At 39.2% G+C, this 22,740-nt stretch overlaps 1 protein-coding gene across 10 annotated transcripts in view; it reads left to right on the top strand.

Annotated features, from left to right (window-relative positions):
• The window catches only part of LOC109856298 (rap1 GTPase-activating protein 1-like), a 79,079-nt gene that overhangs the window by 36,181 nt on the left and 20,158 nt on the right, over nt 1-22,740 (top strand). For 7 of the 10 annotated variants that reach the window (XM_020431406.1, XM_020431407.1, XM_020431414.1 and 4 more), the window contains 2 exons: nt 14,865-14,976; nt 15,119-15,211. In XM_020431406.1, the coding sequence (XP_020286995.1) occupies nt 14,865-14,976; nt 15,119-15,211 (205 nt within the window). Of the gene's footprint in view, nt 1-14,864; nt 14,977-15,118; nt 15,212-19,579; nt 20,661-22,740 lie in introns of those variants that run through there. The other 3 variants (XM_020431408.1, XM_020431410.1, XM_020431415.1) reach the window with 2 other exon arrangements.

The raw sequence follows: 22,740 nt of genomic DNA, 5'->3' as shown, positions 1-22,740 counted from the left end.
GTCACGTGTTGTTTTTCCACTTCTCTCTCTCACTATTTTTTGAGTTTGATTTTCATGCGTTATTTCTAACATTTCTCATATGTGTATTATATGGTTTATAAGACGTATATACTATCTGTCATCGCGGTGACAGGTTGTGTTCACTGACAACACGTTAAATAAAAATAACAATAGCGTGCGCGTAGCGCGCGCCTGTGTTGTGCTAGTACATAGAAAAAAGACAGTATAATGATTTTAACTTATCGTTAAATGTGATAAGTTTTGACTCTCACTTGAGTCACTTCCTGAGTCACACACTTGAAACATTTATGTTTCATTCACCTTTAAAAACGATGATATTCGTCCAGTGTTTTGTCAAATGAATTTGTCGGAATATGATATTTCTTCATTGCGGTAGTTGGATTGTTTTTCCTGACGGTCGCGCGTTGTTGAACAACAAATCGCGTTCCGCTCAAATTCACCGACCACCACCGATGGGAGAACCACGAGGTTTGCGTAAATTGCAATTACATTATCCTCGCGAAACCGGTTCGATCGCGTGCCAAAGCACGTACGACGAACTCTTGACACAGTCGTGTCCACAACCGAGTCGTTTGAAATATCATCACGGGATCATGTTCGTAAATACACAAAAATTACAAACAGAGATAAGACACTCGTTTTCGATATAATCTTCCAATTCCGTCTGTCGGCTATTTTGATTTATTCTGTTACTTTTGGTCATTCGGTTATTCCCAATAATTTATCCTCTTTGAGTCCGACATCGAGGGGAGGAATAACATCGACGCTTGTTACCGTAATATAGAGATTTCAGTGGGTGATTTAGCAACTGTTTCGTTTCGAGGGGGACACGACACGTGGACACAATGCCCGATGTAATCGCGTATATGATACTTTTTCGGAACGTTTGTCTACATCATTGATCTTGTAGATAAATTTGTGCATAATCCTAATACGTGTACATTATATTTCCTGTTTTTTTAATTAACGCACACTTTTGTTTTTTATCTGCGCAGTTATATTTATTTATTTTTACGCAATTATATGAATGCTATATAAATAATAGGACATTGCACTTCATCTAATATGAACTTTGGTAATCGACTTTTTTTTTATAGCAAATTAGGTCGGATGGTGCAGATTTTTGAAATTAACAAATTCGCTACAGGATTAAATCTTAAAATTTGTAATTGTTGTTTATTTACAATTCTAGATTGAAAATTTTTACAATACATTAATTGATAATCGTTACATCACATTAATTAATTAATTGATCTTACATTGTATTAATTGATAATCTTGATTGCTGTGTGTGAATATCAAATAATCATCGATGTTTTGATACAATATTGCTGTCGGTACGTATCTTCGTTCTTGCAATATTGAGAAAGCTCTGTCTAGAAGGTTGATGCAGACTCGGGTCAAAGACGAAACCGTGGCGGGGGCAAAAGAGGTCTTCTGAACAGGAAACGAGCAATTAAGAGGCCAGAGCGACCTTATCTCGCGCGAGCAGCATGCGAGGCAGCTTCTGATGTTGCACGAGAGAGCAAGAAAGAGAGAGAGAGAGAGAAAGAGAGATGAAAAAAAGAGAGAAGAGAGTTTTAAACACGCGTATGAGAATCGGCACGAGACCCAAGAAGACGTTCTTCGTCGTAACATCATCGTCGTCATTGGAACGCGTCGGAATGTCGACGGAATTGGTGATTCAACTGGCTTTAAACCCTCGACTTTTCAGCGCAAATTTCAGCTCGTTCGTTAAGAGATCTAAATTACTTGTCTACATCAACCCACTTTGAATTACGTTCCGTTAGAAACGAGGAAACGTTAATTCTCGAAAGAAACTTTACTACGGTTTTTTTTTTTTTTTTTTATTTAAAACTGGAATTGCTTTGAAAGTCTCTCAGTGAAAATAACCTACGTCGTTACCTAAATTTGAATGACTTGTAAGAATTTTTACAAACAAATCTAGAAAAATGTTTTTATATATATTTTTTTATATATATGTACGTTAAAAAAAATATAAGAAAACTCTGCAAACTTGAAAGTTTTCTTGTATTTTTTACTTATTCGAATACCCGATTCTTCTCTCAGGGAAGCGAATAGATGAGAACTTCATGATGGGCTTGCGAAAATTTCATATTCGAGAAACTCAACAGAATTTGAATCTCTGATATTACGCGAAAATCTCACAAGAACGACTTCACTGCAGTACGTAATAGAGCCGCGAGCACGCGCCGCTTGCTTTCCGCCGCATGCGCTTTATTAAATCAATCCGATTACCAAGTACAGAGAAAGAGAGAGAGAGAGAGAGAGGGGGAGTCATGTTTGCACCAAAAATAGACGTTATCGAGCACGTAATCTACCTGAATGGAGTCGTACGCCGTAACCACAATTCCGTCACATGTGGAAGCCCCGGCATAATGGCCACGTCGGGGGACGCTTCGCGAATGGCACACATATATTATATAAATGTACGCCACAATGGTAATCGAAGGGGTGTGCGGGACAGTGGGCACTTTGTGAGTCATGCGTCATCCATCCTACGCGGCACCCCTCTCGAGATCATCATCGAAACGCACGGGTCCGTGCCCCCCCGTGGCGCGAGGTTTGGCCACGTTTCTATCGCCTCCATGTGGGGGTACTTTGCATTTTTTTTTCGTTGCCTCTGCTTGTGCCTACTCTTTAATTATGTCTCTGCCGCTTCTCGATGCAGCATCACATACATAACACGTACACTGATCGGGACTGAATCGGTTCTTGAGAGGAGAGAAAAATCAAGAACAAATATCAGAAAAGTGTTTTTTTTTTTAAAGAGATTTTTTACGACAGATAAGTGTAGAATTTATTTAACGTTGTCAAATTTAAACATTGTATCATACTTATTGCACGCATGATGGACTTATTTGTTCACGTTTAAAAGCGGATAATATTCAGTTCAATAAGCTTTTAGAAAAGTCGCGTAGCTCTCTGCATGATTTATAATTTAATACAGAAACTAACGTTATATATATGTATATATTTTTTTTTGGAGTGGACAACCGTTTACGTAATATGGACCAGGAGGAGAACTGGTCACACCCTTTTAAACGCAGCCGGGGGCTAACGACCGGATAGGGTGTGCGCGATTTATCGAAACTTTGACTGGACCAACCCCCGAGATTATTGCCACTCGATAATTCGTTCCAGGAGTGGTCTTTGAATGCATATTTTATCTCATACGTCCTCTCTCCCTCCCTCCCTCCCTCTCCCTCTCTCTCTCTCTCTCTCTCTCTCTCTCTCATTCACTGTAACGATTATAGCGTCCGTTATTTGCTTTCGAACACGAAGTCAAATATCAATTACAAGAGTCAACAACACGCGCAAGGTTTCGCGTGCCTTTATCAATTTGTATTCTACATTGCACTAGTAAACACGTTCATTTCAATATCATTTGATATTGCTCTAGATATATATTTTATAAAAATGATATTGATATTGGCATTTGAAACAACGAGTGCAAATTGATCTTCGCGATGGCTATTGTCGATTAACTAAATTTGCATATCGAACACAAATTTGCAACTATTGTAAATATTGTGGATATTAATTTGCTGCATGTTGCGCATATGCACACAAATCAGGTTTAGTTATTGAATTACATATTATTTATATACATTTTTGAGATGTACTATTTAAACTTTTAACTTCGAGTTCTTTTCATACTTACTTTTATTTGTTTCTTACTTAATCTCGTTAACCTCGAGATTTTGTTAAATTACAACATTATATACCTCGGCGTCAGTCAACCAAGCGGCACTAAAGTTTGCTTGCGCGAGCGTAATTTTATCAGAGTACTTTCCGCTCCTACTTTCAGGATATTACACTCGAAAGTATGCCAAAGTCGACAAGCGTTGAAGTATAATTACTGCGAAAAATACACGGATTCATAGCATACTTTAATTAAAAAAACCAACACAGTGAGTTGTTTTTTTTTTTAACTTTTTCTCAAAATTAAAAAAATATACTCGTATAAACATTTATAAATACACTGTATAAACACTTAGAACAAACTTTGCAAAACAAATTATTTTTTTTATCACCGTTAGTCGTCGAGTGATTTATTGCAAATCGTAAAAATGCCGGTGCAGTCAGATATCGGATGCAATTAATTGCTAAATTCTCTACTTAATTACCGAAATACTTGATCACTAAATTCCGCGAAGGGTTGCATCCGATGTAGAGAGGCATGCGACTTTGATGGGAAATCCGTGCAGAGCGTAAACTTTGAAATTACCGGCTAACCTATGTGGAAATAAGCGTGCGTACCGCGGTATAATAGCCGGCTACGGCTTTTATGTATGTAACCAGTGTGCGTATAGAGAGAACCCGCGACGCGCCACGCCGGGGAACGTACGGCGCGACGCGTTACCGATGTGCATCGGCCGATAGCATCAGCCGCCACGCGCGCATTTAATCTCTAACCGACGATCGCGGGCGGTGGAAAAAAAACGCCAATGCACGATACTCATTCGCCGTCGTTATTAAGTGGCAGTTATTTGCGCAAGTTGGATTCAAGCGTTCGGATCAAATAGTTTTTTTGCAATTATTCAGATTGCATCGATGGCGATTCCGAGTTGATTGGCAGTTTCCGTCGGCGGATGATCGTACACGTGAATGACTTGGTCTTAAAATTTGTTTTATTTTTTGGGTCACGAAAAATCTTAGAAAATGTTGTCTACTCTACACGCACATTTTTATACATTTATATAAAAAGATGGCAAATCAGTGTTAATGCAAGTTAGTAATATTGTTCTTTGTGTCACAACTTTTTTAACTAAGTCGCGTTCAACATTAACCAATTCGACATTCGAGGTCCAACGGAAAGATACTGCAGTCCGCCATATGGCTATGGGGAAACGATGGATGTGTGAGTAACCGCGAATTACACGCGTATAAATTGTAAATCGACGCCCGACTTCGTTCGAAATCGGAGCGTGTCATTGCGGTCGTATGCACTTTAAAATGTCAGTGAGCACATACACATGCACATCAAAGTGAAGTATCGCTGTGTATATTCTAGAACGCGCGCGATCTAAGTACTCTAATTCTAATCCCGTTGGCATATGGACGCACCGTTGAATAAATCGGCCGAGCGTGGACGTGGGTGCCTAACGGCGGTCAAGCGCGCGCGCGCACGCTGAAAACCGCTTTATTTTACGTAAATAACACATTAATATTAAAATCTCGAGAGTTAATTGACAAATTGAGGGAGAAAAACATAAACAAATTGTGGAATTTCAATATTTACTCGCACGTGCGCACGCTCGTATGCGTTAAATAAAAATGTAAAATAGAAAACTTCAATTAACCAAATGAAAGATAATTTTTTAACAGAAAAAAGCGATAGAGATATAAAAATTGCTCAAAGTGTTTTCAAACACACATACGCACACATACACTCTCTCTCTCTCTCTGTATGTGTGTGTAAATTAAAGTTGAATCGGGAAAATGTTCTTTTCACGTGCGGCAGATGCGAGAACGTTTTTGCAGAATCCGTGCGTATCTCTCGATAGTATAACCGGAGATAGTAATCCACACCGCGTGCGTGTCGCTCGCGCTGTCCCCGTGGCCTTCTCGTCGTAGGCGATGTCATCTGGTACGGAAAGCTGTCTAATAAGATATTGTTATGTATAGCCGCGGTCGCGCATGCAAATGCAATACGATTCCCGGTTTACGACGCCGGCCGAATACGTGCGCGAGTGGTATTCGTATTCGACTCGCGTTTGCTCGTTCGATTTGCATCCCTGGATGCGCAGCGCTTCGTCCACGTCGGCGGCGTTGTTTGTTGTAAAACCGATCCCATCGTGTGTTTCGATGCAACTCAATTCCTGTGTCGAGTACGTGCAGATTTTTTGATGGGAAAAAGCGAAAGGCCGCGACACGATGTCCGCTTCGATTCGCGACGGTGAATTTCGGTGAATCAGGATTCTATTTATAAAGTTTATTTATTGGACAAAGTACAAAAGTAACATCCGAAGAATCGGAATACACATATATCAGACTATATGGCGCGTAATTTACAAGATCCTGATGTCTCGACCAGAAGACACAAAGGACATAAAGTTATAAATAGAATACTGGTCTTCAAGTTCTCTCTCTCTCTCTTTTTTTGCCAAATTATCGTCTATCGAAAACTCGAAAGTGAATTTAATAGCCCGAAAGAAAGAGAGAGAGAGAGAGAGAAAGAAAGAAAGAAAGAAAGAAAAAGAAAGTCAGGGAGGAGGGGGAGAGAGTTAATTGGCTTCAAGCGTTCGCGAGATAAAAAAGAGGGTACTTCGAACGCGCATTAAAAGTAACGTTCTCTTCTCCGCGCGCAATTTTTTTCTCCACTCTGTCAATTATTCGACATGGTAGAAAACACGTGTGCGCGTAAGTGCGTCTTTCTAGAGAAGGAAAGGCGATAACGCGTTGTGCGGCACGATGCTGCTTTTGCACGGTGAATCGGCAGCGAGTGCTCTCTCGAGTGTAGAATTTCGAGGGTGCCATCGAGAGATAGGGAACGAGGAAGAGAAAGAGAGAAAGGAGGCGTGAATGTTCTCTTTGTCGGTATGCAAATGTCATCGCGACACCGCGCCAGGATGCAGCGGCATTATGCTCGATGCACAATGCCAAAATGCTCATAATAATGATAATGAGAAGAGAAATGCAGCTCATGCTAGGGCGAGTCCGCGTGTCATGTCAGACGTGTAGACGCGTGTGTTAAACCTTTGAAGATTGAACATTTGCGACGCAAGAAAATTTAAATTTTCGTTTTTCAAAGGATTATATTTATTATGATGAAATAATAATTTAGGAATAAGGAATTGTAGATGAAACATAATTATGCAACAAATATAATTAGGCTCTTTTTATGGTAAACAATAATTGAAACAAATTTTAAAGATGCGGAGCAAAACTGGGGGGTTGTTGCATTTAGAATTTAATATAGAAATATTTATTAACTACTTGCAAACTAAAATTACAATCAGTAAGACTTACGACAATAAGAAAGCAATAAATATGAACACAATCTTGCAAAGATCACGATTTTTGCTTCAGTATTGTTTTCTGTTGCATTGATGCTACATTCCTGAAAGACACATTTTGCGCAGAGTGTAGGGGAAAGAAGTATCGCATATTTTTCCGGTAGAGAGACCGGAGGTACGAATCGCACACGTATAGGGTATATACGTGCGCACACACTGAAAAAAAGAGAGCCACGACATATGTTACCACGCATATATCACGTCGCGTCAACCCCCTCGAGCGACGGGGTCTCGAAAACCCCCAAAATTATGGGTGACTCTGTTTATTATTTTTCCCCACCTCTTGCCCCTTACCCTCTGTTCAAACACATACGACGTCACGGATGACAGTATTAATCTTCGTTTAATTGTTTTTTCGGTGCGATGCACTCTAGAGGCGTAAATAAAACGTCGGATGTCTCATGGTTGCGTGTGTCAGTTTAGAAAAGAAGTGATGTCGTTTTCTTACTTTTTCAAAGCAATTTCTTGATAAAATTTCTAATAGTTTTGCAATTTGTTTAAATTACAATTGAAAGATTGTGAAAATATTCGGGATGCGCAAATTTTAACAATTCGGAAACCACTGTTCCAATTTAATTAAAATATATGCGTTATATCTCTATCATTTCGTTGTTTGTTATTCAAAATTTATCTCATGGGTAACAACATCGAGCGTGTATTTTATGTTCTTTTCGCGGGAAATATACGACGAGAGTTTCTTTCGGATTTTACTTACGATTGCGCCTAGCAGAAATAAATATATCTCTCTCTTCTTATTCAAATATCTTGCCTCCTGTACCAGTACATATAAAAAGCCGGACAACGTACGATTCTACGATATCGGGGGTGTCTGAATCATGAGATTGTACTTGAAGTCGTGCACGTAGGCGTGACACAAAACTACACGGATACGGAACACTATAATATTTGTAAAAGATCCACCAAAAAAAATCCACCGTTTTTTCTAGAGCGTGCGAGTACAAATTACTTTGGATTTTTGAACATTACCTTTCGTTGTGTTTCGGTTAAAAATAAATTAGATTTAAATTTTCTCAATTTTATTTATAACAAAAGTTTTTACATCAAGACGAATTAACAAAACTATTCAAACTATTCGATTTTTTTTTAATATTCACAATTTACTGAAAAAAAAAATCTTTTCGGCTGTAACAAATGATAGCGGTGGGAAGCGAATATTCAATACGTAGCGTACTCGTTGGCGCGTTTCTCGGTCGATTTATTCATCAAGAGGGACGTGCGATCACCTGGGCATTTGGAAATCGGCAGTGGGGAGAAAAAAAGTGTCGCTACCACGGGCTCGTCGTAAATCACGATGGACCGCTGTCAGCGTTGATGTACTGCCGATTTATCGATTCGTCGAATGTTTTTCAAGCCGTTCTGATAAAGTCGTCGTCGATAAAAACTAAGGGGGAAAAACGCGTCTTATATACACACCTATATTTGCCAACAAAGATACGAAGGTATGACGTTATAAATATTTTCAGGAACTTATTAATTTCGTCTTCGGAAATTTATTAATTAATTTGTTTTTTTATTTTTTGCTTCGGTATATGTATATACATTTGAAGAAGCTTTATACATTATAATTACATTCGCTGCATTATTACAAGTAACGTTCCATCCAAGTATATATAATAAGTTTACTTAAATTATCTTAATTATCTTTGTTTATAATTTATATAAAGTTTCAATCAAAGAAATTCCATCCTGGATTAATGATTTTAATTTAGATTGTAAATATTGTAAAAGTTTTTTTTTAAATGAATCGAATAAATATTTTTTTCCATCTCTATACATTTCGAGATTTTTAGAGATGTATTTGGACTTGTTTAACACGTGTATTTTTAAATCCTTATTCAACCGAACAAAATTGCATTTAAAGTATTGTCGTACACGTACGACAAACGGATTATCCACCGCGTGTGTTTATGAAAGGCACAGGTAGACGTAGATCGGATTTCCAAACCCGGGCGGTTGCTCATCAGTACAAAGACTTGTTCAACCCTTTTACCGCATACAGCGTCCAATCAAGTATGCTCAAACAAAATCGTTCGAAACCTTTGTGAATAAAATAGGAAAAAAAATTAAGAACGAGAACAAATGGGAATGTAAAAATGTTTAAAACATTAGGTCACGTATATTTGTGCGTAAGCTGTGAGAAGGTTGTGAAATAATTTTGAGATAAAAAAAAGTTCTCTTAAAAGAGAGAAATTGTTTTTAAATCAAGAAGAGTTCAAATGAGTAATTGAACTGCGAAAGAGGAGGAGGGTAGAAGCAAATTGTGATCGCGCTATCAATCATGAACATTTGCGCGTGCAGAATGATGTATGTGTACACGTGACGGATATTAACATATTCATGCGTGACATATCGCACGTGGTGGATCGTGTCCCAACGCATCTGTCCGTCATCTCTACTGTCTGATCTTTTTACGGCGATGTGAAAAGTGCGAAACTGGACGATCAAAGCGTCGTTAATGAAAAAACAAAACTATGAACATTTATTTTTTTCTAATTTTTTCTGACGTTCTTTTCTATAAATAATAAATTTCGCGTCCCCCAAACCAAATAGAGCAATGTATCTTTTATTTGTGTTGCGTAATCGCGTTGGTAAAACGAGAAAGAAGCAGGACATTGTAATGTCTTATCGTAATTTACTGAATGCAAAACGGAGCCAATTAGAGATACAAATCACGTACGTTTTCTATATGACTGCGTTCTAGTCGATCAAGCATTTTTGTTGAAAGTATTGATACACCCGTTGTGTATCTACTAAATAAAGACAGCCTTGCGATAACTTTCACGAGATAAAATTCTTGTTCGGACTTGGGCGCGCGATTTATCGGGGCAGTAAGTCGAGTCGTGGCAGTCGCGACTCTATCCGTGAATCTCGGATCGCTTTATTTGCTTAATATACCTCCCGATAAACGTGCAAACGTTTTCCTTTGAAGGTAAATGCGAAACAGGTACTTTTTTCTCTCACCGTTTTGTCAAAAATCAAATATTTACGAAATTCATTTTTGTACTATTATATTTTAGAGAACGATTACGTGAATAAATGTTGTAATTCCAATTCTTGCGAAATTTATTTGTTATAGTTGGAGCTCTCATGTAAATGGAAAATTTCGCAAATAGAATAATAACAATTTGGATTACAGTTATTGCTCACACATTTTAAATGATAATATTTATTTTCATTAGTTCAGTTTGCTTTGAATGTTGTACGAGTACTATTGTTTAACCTCGATAGCATTTTAAACATAATTGTGTTATCAATGCTCATTTAATGGTTATTGGAAAGGTATAATATGTTACAACGTCTTATTGTTTTATGTTTTTTATTATTACGCAATTTTAGTTACTTTTTAATATTTACAGGCTCAGTTTGACTGTTTGTATTTAAAGGCTTAGTTTTGATTGCACTCTTTACGATTTCGGATTCTGTCATTCTGAGCGCGCATTGCAAAATTGATTTTGCAACACGCAAGTGGCACGGCGTCTGCCAGAGAACTCGTTTGTCCGGTTACTTTCCATTCGCGTGTGCACTTCAGCTTGCGCTCGCATTGTGATCGCATCTCTTTTTATTATCAGTTTTATTTTTATTCTGTTTTTCGTAAACGTGCAAAACCGATCGTGACAGAACCATAATATTAATGTTTGGTTTTTATTTTATTTTGTTTTTTTTTTTTTAATCATTCGAGCGCTTTGAACAATAAAAGAAAAATTCCCTCGCGCCGTTAATCTGTCGCTGTGTCACTTCGAAATTACTACCAATTTGTTTTAGAACTATAAAACGATTTCGAACGTTTCAATCTTCGACGTTACTTCCTGACAGTTTTCAAATTAAAACTCGCGTCTCTCCGCGTTTGTTTTTTTTTGATAACCAAAACCGCGATTGTAAACGTGGACAAACTGTGTCGACATATTTTTTTCTTTTTTCTTTGTTCAAGTTGGAAGCGGCTTTGAAAAGGACACGTTTCCTAAATTAGACGTGGAAATTTCGCGGAGCGTACGTAATCTCTGTAAGTGAGTACTTACGGGATTACGAATACAGTTATTAGAACGTGCATCCTAGCATGCGCTAATTTTTCCTTTGTGCAATACGTTCTGCGACGAATGTCCGGTCACATTGGTCAAACTGTCATTCGAGCGTTTTATTAAATTAACTCGTTTAATTGGGCACATCCATTATTCCATGGACTGGATCGCTAGTGCGCACTGGGTAGGAAACACGATCCTATAGGAACTTTACCGCAATTCCGCGTTGCGCCCGAATATGACGTAAACTCTCGATTTTTTCACATGCAATAATCGAAACCGAAATATTTAGATGTTTTGGATAAATTGTAAAAAAAACTTTCGATATGCTATAAATTTTAGATAATTCTTAGAATCTTTTACTATTTATTAGACGCGTTTGAAATTATTTTAATTATTCTATTTTATTTCCTAGTTGTTTTATTGCTGATTTTATTCTTCTCACTGAAAAATCGAATAAAAAGAACTATTAACGGTCAAAGCGAAGCATAAAAATATTCATGCAAAATTACGCGTCATTATTTCAGCGGACCGGTTAACGGACAATGTCGTTTGCGTAATAAACGGCTTGGGAATGGGAAACGACAATAGCGGTCGTGGCGGAATGCGCGACTGCTGACGAATAGATACAAACGATAAATGCCAATCGCAGCAAGTTCGCATATTGCCAGTTGGAAAATTAATAAATAACCTAATAGTTTTTTTAGCAGAGAAAGATTGAATTTTATTTGCTGTCGTCAAAACTAGCGTCGAGATTTATGTAAAACTTCGCGAGCGACGCTTAAAAGCGTTTGTAATTCACGAAAAAACTAAATTAGCGTGTACAAAGATTAGAATGTATAATAAAGTTGTAAATTAAATATTTTAAACAATTACAGGATATAAAACAGTTGTGCAAGGAAATATTTATGTTTACAGTTTCCTTTTTTTTTTACTTTCTTTCCCTTGTTCTTTTTTTACGGCTAGATTGCCGGCATTAAATCCATTAAATCCAATTATGGTAGATACGCTAGTAGTTTTTTTTACGGCATTCGAATGGTCGACCGGAATGCGCAATTATCGACGAATACGACAATAAATGGTAGCCGCGAGGAAAAGTTCGTGTGCCGTTTTAGAAGTGCGTCGATTTGTTTCCTTCGGGGAAAAACTGTCACTTTCGCAATGTCGCGCGACGATACTCGCCATTTCTAATTTAGTTGCAGTAGTATCCTATATCGTACAATGTTGCATTTAAAACGAGAGACGTAAGATTAATGCATCGTAAAAGTAATTTTGAGAAATGACTTTTTCAAATAATCCTTTTTATTTATTTTTATTTTTTTTATTACGCTAAGTGAAAACGACGCAAAGAAAACCACAAAGAAAAGAATGTCACTGCCGAGACAGTGTCGTCATCACTGTGACCGAAAAAGTTTGCAGCTGCTGCCAGATGCAACCGTTTCATCTTGTCTCAGTTCGTCATATCAATTTGTCTCCGCTCTTCGTAGAAGAGCATTTTGAATATTTTGAAGTAGACGAGAGAATTTGGAGAAATATCTCAACTTGAGAAAAACATTAATTTTCTAGTTTGTGTCGGAAAGTTGTTCCGACACACAACCTTCGTTTTTTCTTTTTCGCGTCTAATTCCAATTAATAATAAGATTTTAATCAGTTGCATTGTGCGTGGTCACGCGTTTTTCTCTTCCCCCTCCCCCAACACCATCATCTGTAGATTTATTCTACAATTTAACGCTCGACCAAAGCCGGCTTGCCCTTGAATTTCGAAGAATGACCAATGAATCGGCGGCGGCCGTTCACGCTTTACGTCTCGTGCGTGATTTTCTCGTGCACTCCTCTCGATCCTTCGGCAAAGCGAGTTCTCTCCGTCGTGCCCGATAGAAATACGATCGTACGAAGCGATTATTTCTTTGCGGCACACAGAGCCTGGATAATTGCTATCTCGCTCATTGCGCGCCTCTCTTGGTCTCGCTCGTTGCGTTTTGGTCAGTGAGTATTTGGAATGGCACGCAGTGGCGTAGATCGAGCGCGTCTGAATTTCCTCACGTGCATCATCCCTGCGTGCAGGAAAAACGAATGACAGAGACACTGGCTACGCCTCTGAATACTCGTCTCGCGGTGAGTTGTCGGTTATGTAGAAAAGAGCATACCGCGTAGTGGTTATTTCGGGCCTCGATTCGACACGACCTCCGTGCCTTATTAGAATTTATATTCATAGATTTTATTTCATGACATTTTATATTCAGAGTGTTTCAGAAAATTCCCTCCGCGCGCGCGCGCGCGCTACCTTTTAGTTGGAGTGGACAGTTTTTACGGGCAACACATCCAAAAATCACATTTCTCTTTTTTCTAGAGATTCGAAACGATAGATAATTCGCAACGACAATTTTGTACAAGGAATTTTAATTTGAAGTTATAGTATTTCTTATTTTTATTTAACTAGCACAACACAACTACGCGCACGCTATTATTGTTTTTATTTTAACGTGTAGTGTCAGTGAACACAATCTGTCACCGCGATGACAGCTAGTATATACGTCTTACAAACCATATATTACACATGAGAGAGATGTCAGAAATAACGTACGAAAATCAAAATAAAAAAATAGTGAGAGGGGAGTGGAAAAACAACACGTGACTTTAGTTTCCTCTCTTCACTTTCACGTGACTTTATTTCAGTTACGTTTTTAAAGACACGCGCAACGAAGTCGCGCTCGAACTGCGCGAGGCAGTACCGTGCATCTTGATTCACGTACAACATGAATCGAGAAACACAATCCGAGAAACGTCCAATCAGGGTCGAGATAAAAGCAACAATCAAGATCGATAGAATCGATTGTGATTATTTGCACACGTTCTTTCTGGTAGGATACATTAAGTTTTTTTGCACATATTCGATAATATCGCTACGACATCGCAATATCCGTGTGGTTTTTTTTTTGTTTTCATAATCCTACTCGATATACAAGATGGAGCGAAAAATGATTATCGATGTCGTTTTCGTCATAGAAAAATCGCGAATCGAGCAACGAGCCGGTTAATTCGCGTCCGGTCTGATAATACCTCTTTGCTGATATCGATCCGAGAGATGGAGCGTTATATGCAATACACAGGGATTATACGTCCCGCCGAGATACACAGCGGCGTGGATTATGCATCTCGTGCGCAAGTATTTCACTTCTCGCTCTTTATCCATCGTTATTTATCGCGCGTTGTTTACCGCAGGTTTTTCACCCGTAAATGGCCGACCGACGGGGTCGACCTCTATAACAAAGTGCCTTACTTTAAGATTTACTTACGCGTCGCCGTAATATCGTTACAGCCCGCCGAAGAAGAGAGCGTAATAATATCGTGTGACCTCACGTGTATATACGCGCCGGGCGAGTTATTACGTGCCTCCGCGCGCGGAAATATGTTAATACACCTATTTCTTAATATATATAACCGGTAATGATGCACTTTGCCTTATGGGATCGCACGCGGGGCAGATCGATCGCGCGAGCTGAACGTGTTCTCTTGAAAACGACCAATATCTCCCTGTTGAGAATATGAAATTTTTCCGCTGGTGAGCGTTTAACTTTCCGCACTTTCCTCGACATACATCTGGCCGAGAGAAGAGTGTATTGGAGAATTTTTCGTCGTGAAAAAAAAATGATATATTGCGATTTCATTAAGGATTATTTATATTATTCATCAATATTTATTTCTGACGTATGTTTTGTGTATGAAAAATACGTGTTTGCTGATAAGTCGACTTCGTTTTCAGAAGACAGCAGCTGGATCAGTCGGTATATTGCGAGGCCGAGTCGCGACGAGCCAACACCGTGGAAGATGACAGGCAAGACGTTCAAGGCACTGCTGCCACAGAAAAGGTTAAAGTAAGTAAAAAATTGTTCCATCACTTGATCCGTTGTTTTACATTAAGAAAGCGGCGTTGATTTAAGATTTCCGTAAGAGAGAACTTCATTTTCACAAACGCGAAAAATAAGAACAACATTTATTTCGAAAAATTTGTTGCAGAGCACAACGCAAGATCTTTTCGAGTTACTTGAACGAGTGCAGAGTTCGCGTCTCGACGATCAACGATGCGTCCTGCCGTCATACTTTTCCCAGGTATGTGACAAAATTTATATTATCTCTCAAAATTATGCGTGTAGGTAGAGGAAGTAGCATTTTCGAAGTAAAATAACGCGCGCAAAGCTATTTATGGCGTGATTAGTATCTTACTTCTTATATATTTTTGGAATGACTACGAATAGCGGTACCCGTATATATAAAGAATATACTCTAAAAAAGGAAAAAAACACGCTTAGCTTCTCGTTATTCAATTTAATCGCGATTTAACGACGTTCCCACGAAGTTCCCGACCACGTCTGAAATTATGATTTCTTGCTTCTTATTTTACGGTTCTTTACGACCAGTTTAATTTTATAACACGTTGAGTTGAGAACAAAAAAAAAAAAGAGAATTTTTCCTTATCTCTGTTGTAATGAAAACCCTCGAGTTTTTTCTCTCGCGTCTTTAGATTTAATTATTCTCAATTGTCCGTTTCTTGCGAGCGCGATTATTATCAGGTCGTTTATATAAATCCTTTCTGTATGGCGCGTGACACAGTTCGCGCTCGGTCGAGACGACGACAACGGTCGCGCGTGAACGAATCGAAGATGAATGGACAACAAGCGAGAATGAGAAGGAAGATGAATGAACAACGCCGATCTCCGTCACGGGACGTGGACGAAAAAACTCAAAGACGAATCGCTTGATCACGCGTTGTTTGATTTCCTGCGATCGAATGAGAACCAAGTCGTTGCGCATAGAATTCTATGGGATCCGTCTTTTTGCCAGAATCAATCGGATCAGTTACGTTCTAAATCGGAAGCGTGACGGAAAAACCCCGAAAAACGAAGACAGACATTTCTCGCCTCGTGTCGAGTTGCGCTTTTTGCAATAATAAATCGGCCGCAAAAAGAAACTCTTCTTCTTTTCGTTAATAAGTGTTCCTTAGACTTAAAATTCACGTTGAAGTTATCAGTTACAGTTCGTTTCATCAATAGTGCGCACTGTAATTTGATATTTTATCTGATTATTTTAGCTGAATAAGTCTTCAGTCTTCCGTTTTCAATCAGAGAAATTAAACGGTTTTTTTTTATACTCGTGGGAAGTGTCATCGCGGACACGCAAAAAAGATGTCTGCAGGAAGTTGCGTGTGTGGGAACCGCTTTTGAGAGATATTGGCGCGTCTCGCGCTCTCAGTTTCGTTGGCAAATTGCGATCCGGATTTCACAACACACAGGCTGTAATCATCTGCGTGCCACATGCCGTCTCGCAAGCTTGTGAGAAGCGCTTGCTCGTCTTTACCCTATCATGCTATTCTTTTTTGTTTTATCTCTTTTTTTTTCTACCTGATCGATGGTGTATGTTTCTGCTGTCGATAATGCAGTTCTGCTCAATACGAAAGGTTCTTGATGGTGTGTACGCTACTGTTCTTATCGACATAGGCTAAGAGAATCGTTGATAGAAAAGAGCTCTTCTTTATCGTTGAATGAAAACAATATTTTCTTTTATATACATGTGTAGTACATTTTAACTATTATTTTAGAGTAAATGTGTGATTAGAGGTATTTAATGAGAAATTAAACAAATAATTATATTTCTATCAGTCTTCAAAACGACCTTGTGATAATCATAAAAACTAAACGATTTGTTTATAACATTATCTGTGCCAGTGTAGTATCAGTTTTATTATTTATTATTTTTATCAGTTTTTAAATGACATTTATCAATTATTGCACAAGCTTTTCCCAGTGCAATCAATTTTTTTTCTATCGGGCATCAAATGGTATATTTTTATGGAAATTCCGAAATATAGTGTCGATTTGCAGTAAAATGGGAAGCGCTACGCAAAGAGCGAAACAGAGAGGACGCACTGTTTCCGGTCGGCCAGGTAAGCGCACCGGAAGTTGCCGCTTCGAACAGTCGTGGTGTGGCCGAACGGCCGGGAAGATTTTCAGATTCGTACCCTCTGCGCACCGGCCGTGAAGATTGTAGATTCGCGGGTTCCTCCCACAAAAGGTCATTATTGTGCTCTCTTTGTGGATTACGGCTGGGAAAAAAACGGAAAAACGAGCAAATAAAATCGCGAATAAAGTGATTTTGCGCCGGAGAGTAAAGTCTCTGTCTCTGTTTTCCTCTTTTCAAAGAATACATTTAAAACATAACTTTATATTTGATATTTTGCGTAAAAAGAAAGTTGCTTTCTAAAATTTTATAGGCCTTGGAAAAATTTTTAGAGATCTTTGAAATTGTGGCTGAAAAAGTTTTGCTAAGAAGAAGTTTACGAATTTTAACACACAGCAATACACGCGATAGATAGATTGTATTTTTGATTCTGTTTTATAAGCAAATAAAATCAAAGATTTCGGTGTTCGGTTTGTTGGTAACGTAATGTTACTGGGGAATGACATTTGTATTATGTTAAATAAACGGTCGTTTTCATTGATATCGATTTAAATCGTCTACAGCTGCCGCGAACACATTAATATTCATTATCTGCTAACTGAACTCCATTGTGAAAAAAAAGAGACCGATATTGGTATCTGCTTTGCTCGCTCATCCATTTTCGACTATCAGCTCGCTTCTCGAACTTTAACTTACTAATCTTTTACCTAATAACGAATTATCACATATCGTAAACTCTTCTGCACTTCTCTAGCCGATAATTACCACAAAATAATCAGTATAATTACGCAAATTGACCGAAGCAATCCGATTCGTTGGTTTTACACGCGTTTATGTACTTTAACATGTAGTGATAGAATAATCGAATTCTCACTGCGCGCTTAAGTATTCGTAAAGATACGTCTGCACTTTAATTTTTCCGATGCGTACAGATTTCTAACGAGGAAATTTTTCTGTTGATTGACGCGTGTGTCAATTGACTTGTGAAAAATCTTACGATTCTAAAGAATTGTGTAAACAACAATAGAAAGAAATGATGACGAACACACGCGGTGTAATGTTTTTTTTTATTTTCGGACGCAGGAAATTAAGCGAAATAACGAAACAAAGAGGCGTGGACACAAAGAAACAGGAAGCCTCGTCGTCGTCGACAGCGAAATAAGTCGACCACGAAAGGACATCCGGTCTTTTTCATTTGCTCTCTCTTTTTCTCTTTCCCTCACTGTTTTCTTTCCCTTGCCACAAACTTACCATTCGTTTCCTCTTGGTTTCACCTTCCGCACCACCTGTCGTTACTATGCGGATGTCAAAGATTCATCTTGATCGTAAGAGACCACTTGTGAGTTAAATTTCAAACCTCGATGCGTTCGCTCTCATTACCTCATCGGACTAAATTAAACGTTGCTTTATCGAATTTCCTATTAAACAGATTACATTTTTATCTGTAGCAAATATAGACATGAAATGTTCAGTTGACTTGCTGTGAAGAGTATTAATGCAGCGCAAACGAGAAAAGAGGGGAAAAAATTATCTTCAGTGTAGCTCTATTTTGCGTACAATCTACACATTTGTTGTTTTAAATAAAATATTTTTAAAAAACAGATAAACGAAATTTCAAATATAAAATAAATTTATAAATATAAAATTTTAAACATAAAATATGAAATATGTAAAGTATTACAAAACAAATTGAAGTTTTGACCAATTTTGTGTGTTTATTGTATCGAAAGCGAAACTATTCAAAAGAAAAAAGGTCATCGTCCTTAAAGACATCCATATGTTCTTTGGAAGTAAGAATTAACGGTCAAGTGGCGCCAGGATATTAGGAGACCTATTCAAGTAAACTTGTAAAAAGAGGACCTTTCCGTCAAACGCATTTTTCACAATCTAATTTATCGGTTTCTAATATTAGTGTGACTGAGACAGAAACACGTATAACGTGTCACAAAGAATCGAGTTTACGCGCTCGGTGGCGACCATGGTAACGTTTTGCTTGACGCACGGTGGGAGTTTTAAGAACGGCTGGACGTCAGACCAAAGCGCTGTTGGGCAAAGGGGACATGGAAAGGACGAGACGAGGAGGACGGACTGACGCAGTGGCGGATGTAAAGGGCATTTAAGAGAAGGGCACATTTGTTTTGCTTCTTTTTTTCTCTTAGTTGCAAATTCTTCACTTCGAACAATAATTTATTGCATTATGTATAATAATTTATTGTATTTTATTTACAAGAGCAAAAAGATATTTTAAATCCTACTTGTAAAGAAAATTAAGATTCTTTGCAAATAGAAGTAAAGGAATAAAATATTGTTTATCTTTATATGTTTCAACTTTCAATTTGTGTAACACCAACATGTAGCAGATTAGGATTACATAATTTGCGAAACGTTACACAAATGAGAGTTAAATTTTTTATGTTTTATTGTCTTTTCCCTCGAGTTTCTCTCTATACATCCGCCACTGCCGAGAGACAGCAAACGCGCTCTCCGCTTTACCCGACGCGCTCAGTCGCGCTTTAGCACTCACAGTGCGAGGTCACGTGGGTGATCGTAGAACATACAATCGTCGCCCTGTTTCTCTGTTCAATCTATTGCGCTTCTAAGCGCAGTTGTTCGCGCGCGTTGCATCGAACAAGAAGGTCCCTCCACAATCACTTCGTTGCAGATCTTTCCAAGCGTTTATCCGCGAACTTTCTCTATTTCGATTTGGTGCGTCGAACGTCGCGTTTGATAAAAAAAAAAAACACTGCAACGTTTGCTTGGACAGTGGTAAGAGAAATAAAGAAAGAAGAACCATTTCAACTGGTGTGTGCGTCGCGTTTCGAAAGGAACAAAATTCGGAGCAGCGATGACAACCGTCGCGATCAGCGACGAAAATCGTCGCCGGGTGTCTAAATTGAAAAATTGGACACTGTGATTTCATCACGTCTTTTCAGCGGTATTGTATCTTCTTTTTATCGCGCGCGCGCGCACACACACATACACACACACACATACATTGGATGCGCAATTTGAAAAGAGAAATATTTATATTCCGAAAGAGGAAAAGTTATTTTGATCTCTCTCTCCGAAACGGAGCTATTGAAGTCGCTTTCATGCAGATTACTACAATATCGCGCAAAAAGTCGACAAGAAACCTATAAGTAGCTACTAATAAGATACTTCTAGACGGTGGAAATATTTCGACAATAACGCGCACGAGCGTGACAACGTGAATCGCGCGTGTCTGCTCGCGAGAAGATTGTGCTCTTACCCGCGTTTTGCCGCGGGATAGAAAGTAAATTCGCACAAGGTTTCGAGCTCTCGATCTTCGACTCGAGCGGTCGGTGAGCGGGTAAAAACGAGAAGATCGTCGAAGAAGTGGAGTACACGTATCTGGATGAAGTTAAAATTCGACGCAAGCGTTCTTCGTAAGTTCGATCGCCCGGTCCGGACAAGTGATCTTTAAACATCGGTTTTTATCGCGACCGCGGTTATGATGGGAGTACTGAGATGGAGGCACGATCTCAGATCGGAGGCCGCGGCTCAGCAACAGCAAGAACAACAGCAACAGAGATCGGCGGAGCGATCCGCCAACACGCACACGTTCCCGAAGCTGCTGTCGCAGGTGAGTCTCGCGTTTGACCTTTTGATCGATCAAAGTCGACGATTCAATTTTTAAAGTTCAAAAAAAATTTCAAGGCAAAACACATTGCTTTTGCATTTTTTAAATAAAACAATTACCTACCGCGACACATCTTTCTTTTGTGCTCAAAGATGTTGGCGTTTGAAGTAAAATCGACGACTCCGCGAAAGGGATAAGAAAAAAGTGGGAGAAGACAGACAGAAAGAGAGAGAGAGGCGCAAAATGAGAGCGTTAACTGTAACTTCGACCTGGCCTGGTCTGTTCATTTTCCTAGCGCGAGATCCGTTATATACGCGCGCGCGCGCGTAATCGGTCGTCTCTTAAAAAGTTCCGATTTCCCACGACGCGCGGTTTTCTGCACGTCATTTGTGCACTGCCAGACGGCAGAAAAAGAACAAGCGAGAGAAAATCGTTTCCACATGCGGAGTCACATCGCGGATGATGCACTTTGTTTTTCTGGAACAGCGAGCCGTTGCTTGACATAGTTCTGGCGCAATGTAGAAACAATAGTAGTGCACTTGCACATCTTTTGTATCAATTAATTTGTTAATTGCAATAAGAACAAGTTCAGCAATAAATTAGATTTGTCTAGCGCAAACAAAAGATGTTGCAAAAATCAGGGAAACAAAAGGATTACTTAGATCTCACTTGCAATTACTTTCTCGAAGAAGCGGTCCGCAGTGGCTACCGTTTCAAAAGCACGGATTTGCTCTCTCACCGGTCGTTGCACACGCACCAGACGTAATTATATTCGTAAGGGCCGCGACGCTCCGAGCACGGCAAGTTACAGCTTTTAACGACCGGCTAGCACGTGCTCGACGACAGGCATTTTAATTCCCCGGCAAGAAGAGACGCGGCTATCTCTGATTGCCGGGGAATTACGCTTGTCGTTCGATGCCTCGTGCACACGATTTAACCGCGCGCGGTCAATTTGTTCGTTCCCTTTTTCGATCTCTACTTCGAAATTCGCAATCGAAACGTTGCGGCTAGCGAAACATTTAATTTGAACGGAGAATTGCCTCGCTTCGCGTCTCATTTAATGCTCTGCTTTTAATTGAAAAATTACGAGATCTTTATAAGCAAAACAAAACACAACTCGCGGAGATTAAGAGTTAAAATTAGCGAAGCTTGTCGAAAAATAGCGCGAAGTCTCTCGTTACATTCCTGATAATTAACGATGTTTTGTCTTTCGACAAAAATGTGTTTGTTCTTGCGAATGCGTTCTCATAATTTATATATCACGTCTTCATCCAGCAATACACGTATCGTGACTTATGTAATCATCAAGGAGCATTCCGCTTCGAGTTCCCAAGTAGCTCTTGTATGTAGACATTTTTTATTCGCCACGTTTTTGAAGATATATCGCGCGAAGATTGAGATCTCTGACTGCGTTTCTAGAAGTTTGATTTGTTAACACAACACGCGCGCGCGCGCGCGACAGTCAACGAAGCTCTGTTAATATAAACGGTGTTGTTTAAGAGTTACCTCTCAATAGAGATAAATTATGATTCATTAAACATCTTTAAAAGAGTCATCACCGCGGATTTAGGTATACCGCGCACTCTGTGACTCATCCTAGCACCTTTTCGATAACATACTTGGCGCGCTATGTCACATAAACCTTATCCTAGTCGTCGTCCGAGGTGGTGACGCTCGACTAGGAGAGGTCTCTCTCGTTGAAGCGGGAAAATTCATTATTCGTCGCATCTTTAGGAGCGTCGCTGATTCTCGTCTCAACGTAAGCTTTCTCGTTACTTCCATCTCGGGATTGCATAATTCATATTTCCGAACAGGAAAGAGCGATTCTGTAAAATAAGTGACGCCTCACGAGAAAATCGAGTTGAATCGGAGTCACGCGCCACGAACGGGAGTATAGAACGTTTTGTATAGACGTGAAAGACGATCGCTGAGCGAGAGCGAGCAGTCATTTTAAAAGGCGCTCCGCAAAAGGGGCCGCACAGCTGTTCGCGTGTCTCTCGTTTTTTTTCTCTCGCTCTCCTCGTTTTGACGTATAAGGTCGGACCAGGCCGAAGCAGGCTCCGACGATCCACAGTATACGAAT

This window comes from Pseudomyrmex gracilis, unplaced genomic scaffold, assembly GCF_002006095.1.
Source record: "Pseudomyrmex gracilis isolate BER0280 unplaced genomic scaffold, ASM200609v1 scaffold_113, whole genome shotgun sequence".
In the NCBI taxonomy this organism is placed as follows: Eukaryota; Metazoa; Arthropoda; class Insecta; order Hymenoptera; family Formicidae; genus Pseudomyrmex; species Pseudomyrmex gracilis.
This window is presented reverse-complemented; position numbering and strand designations above follow the sequence as displayed.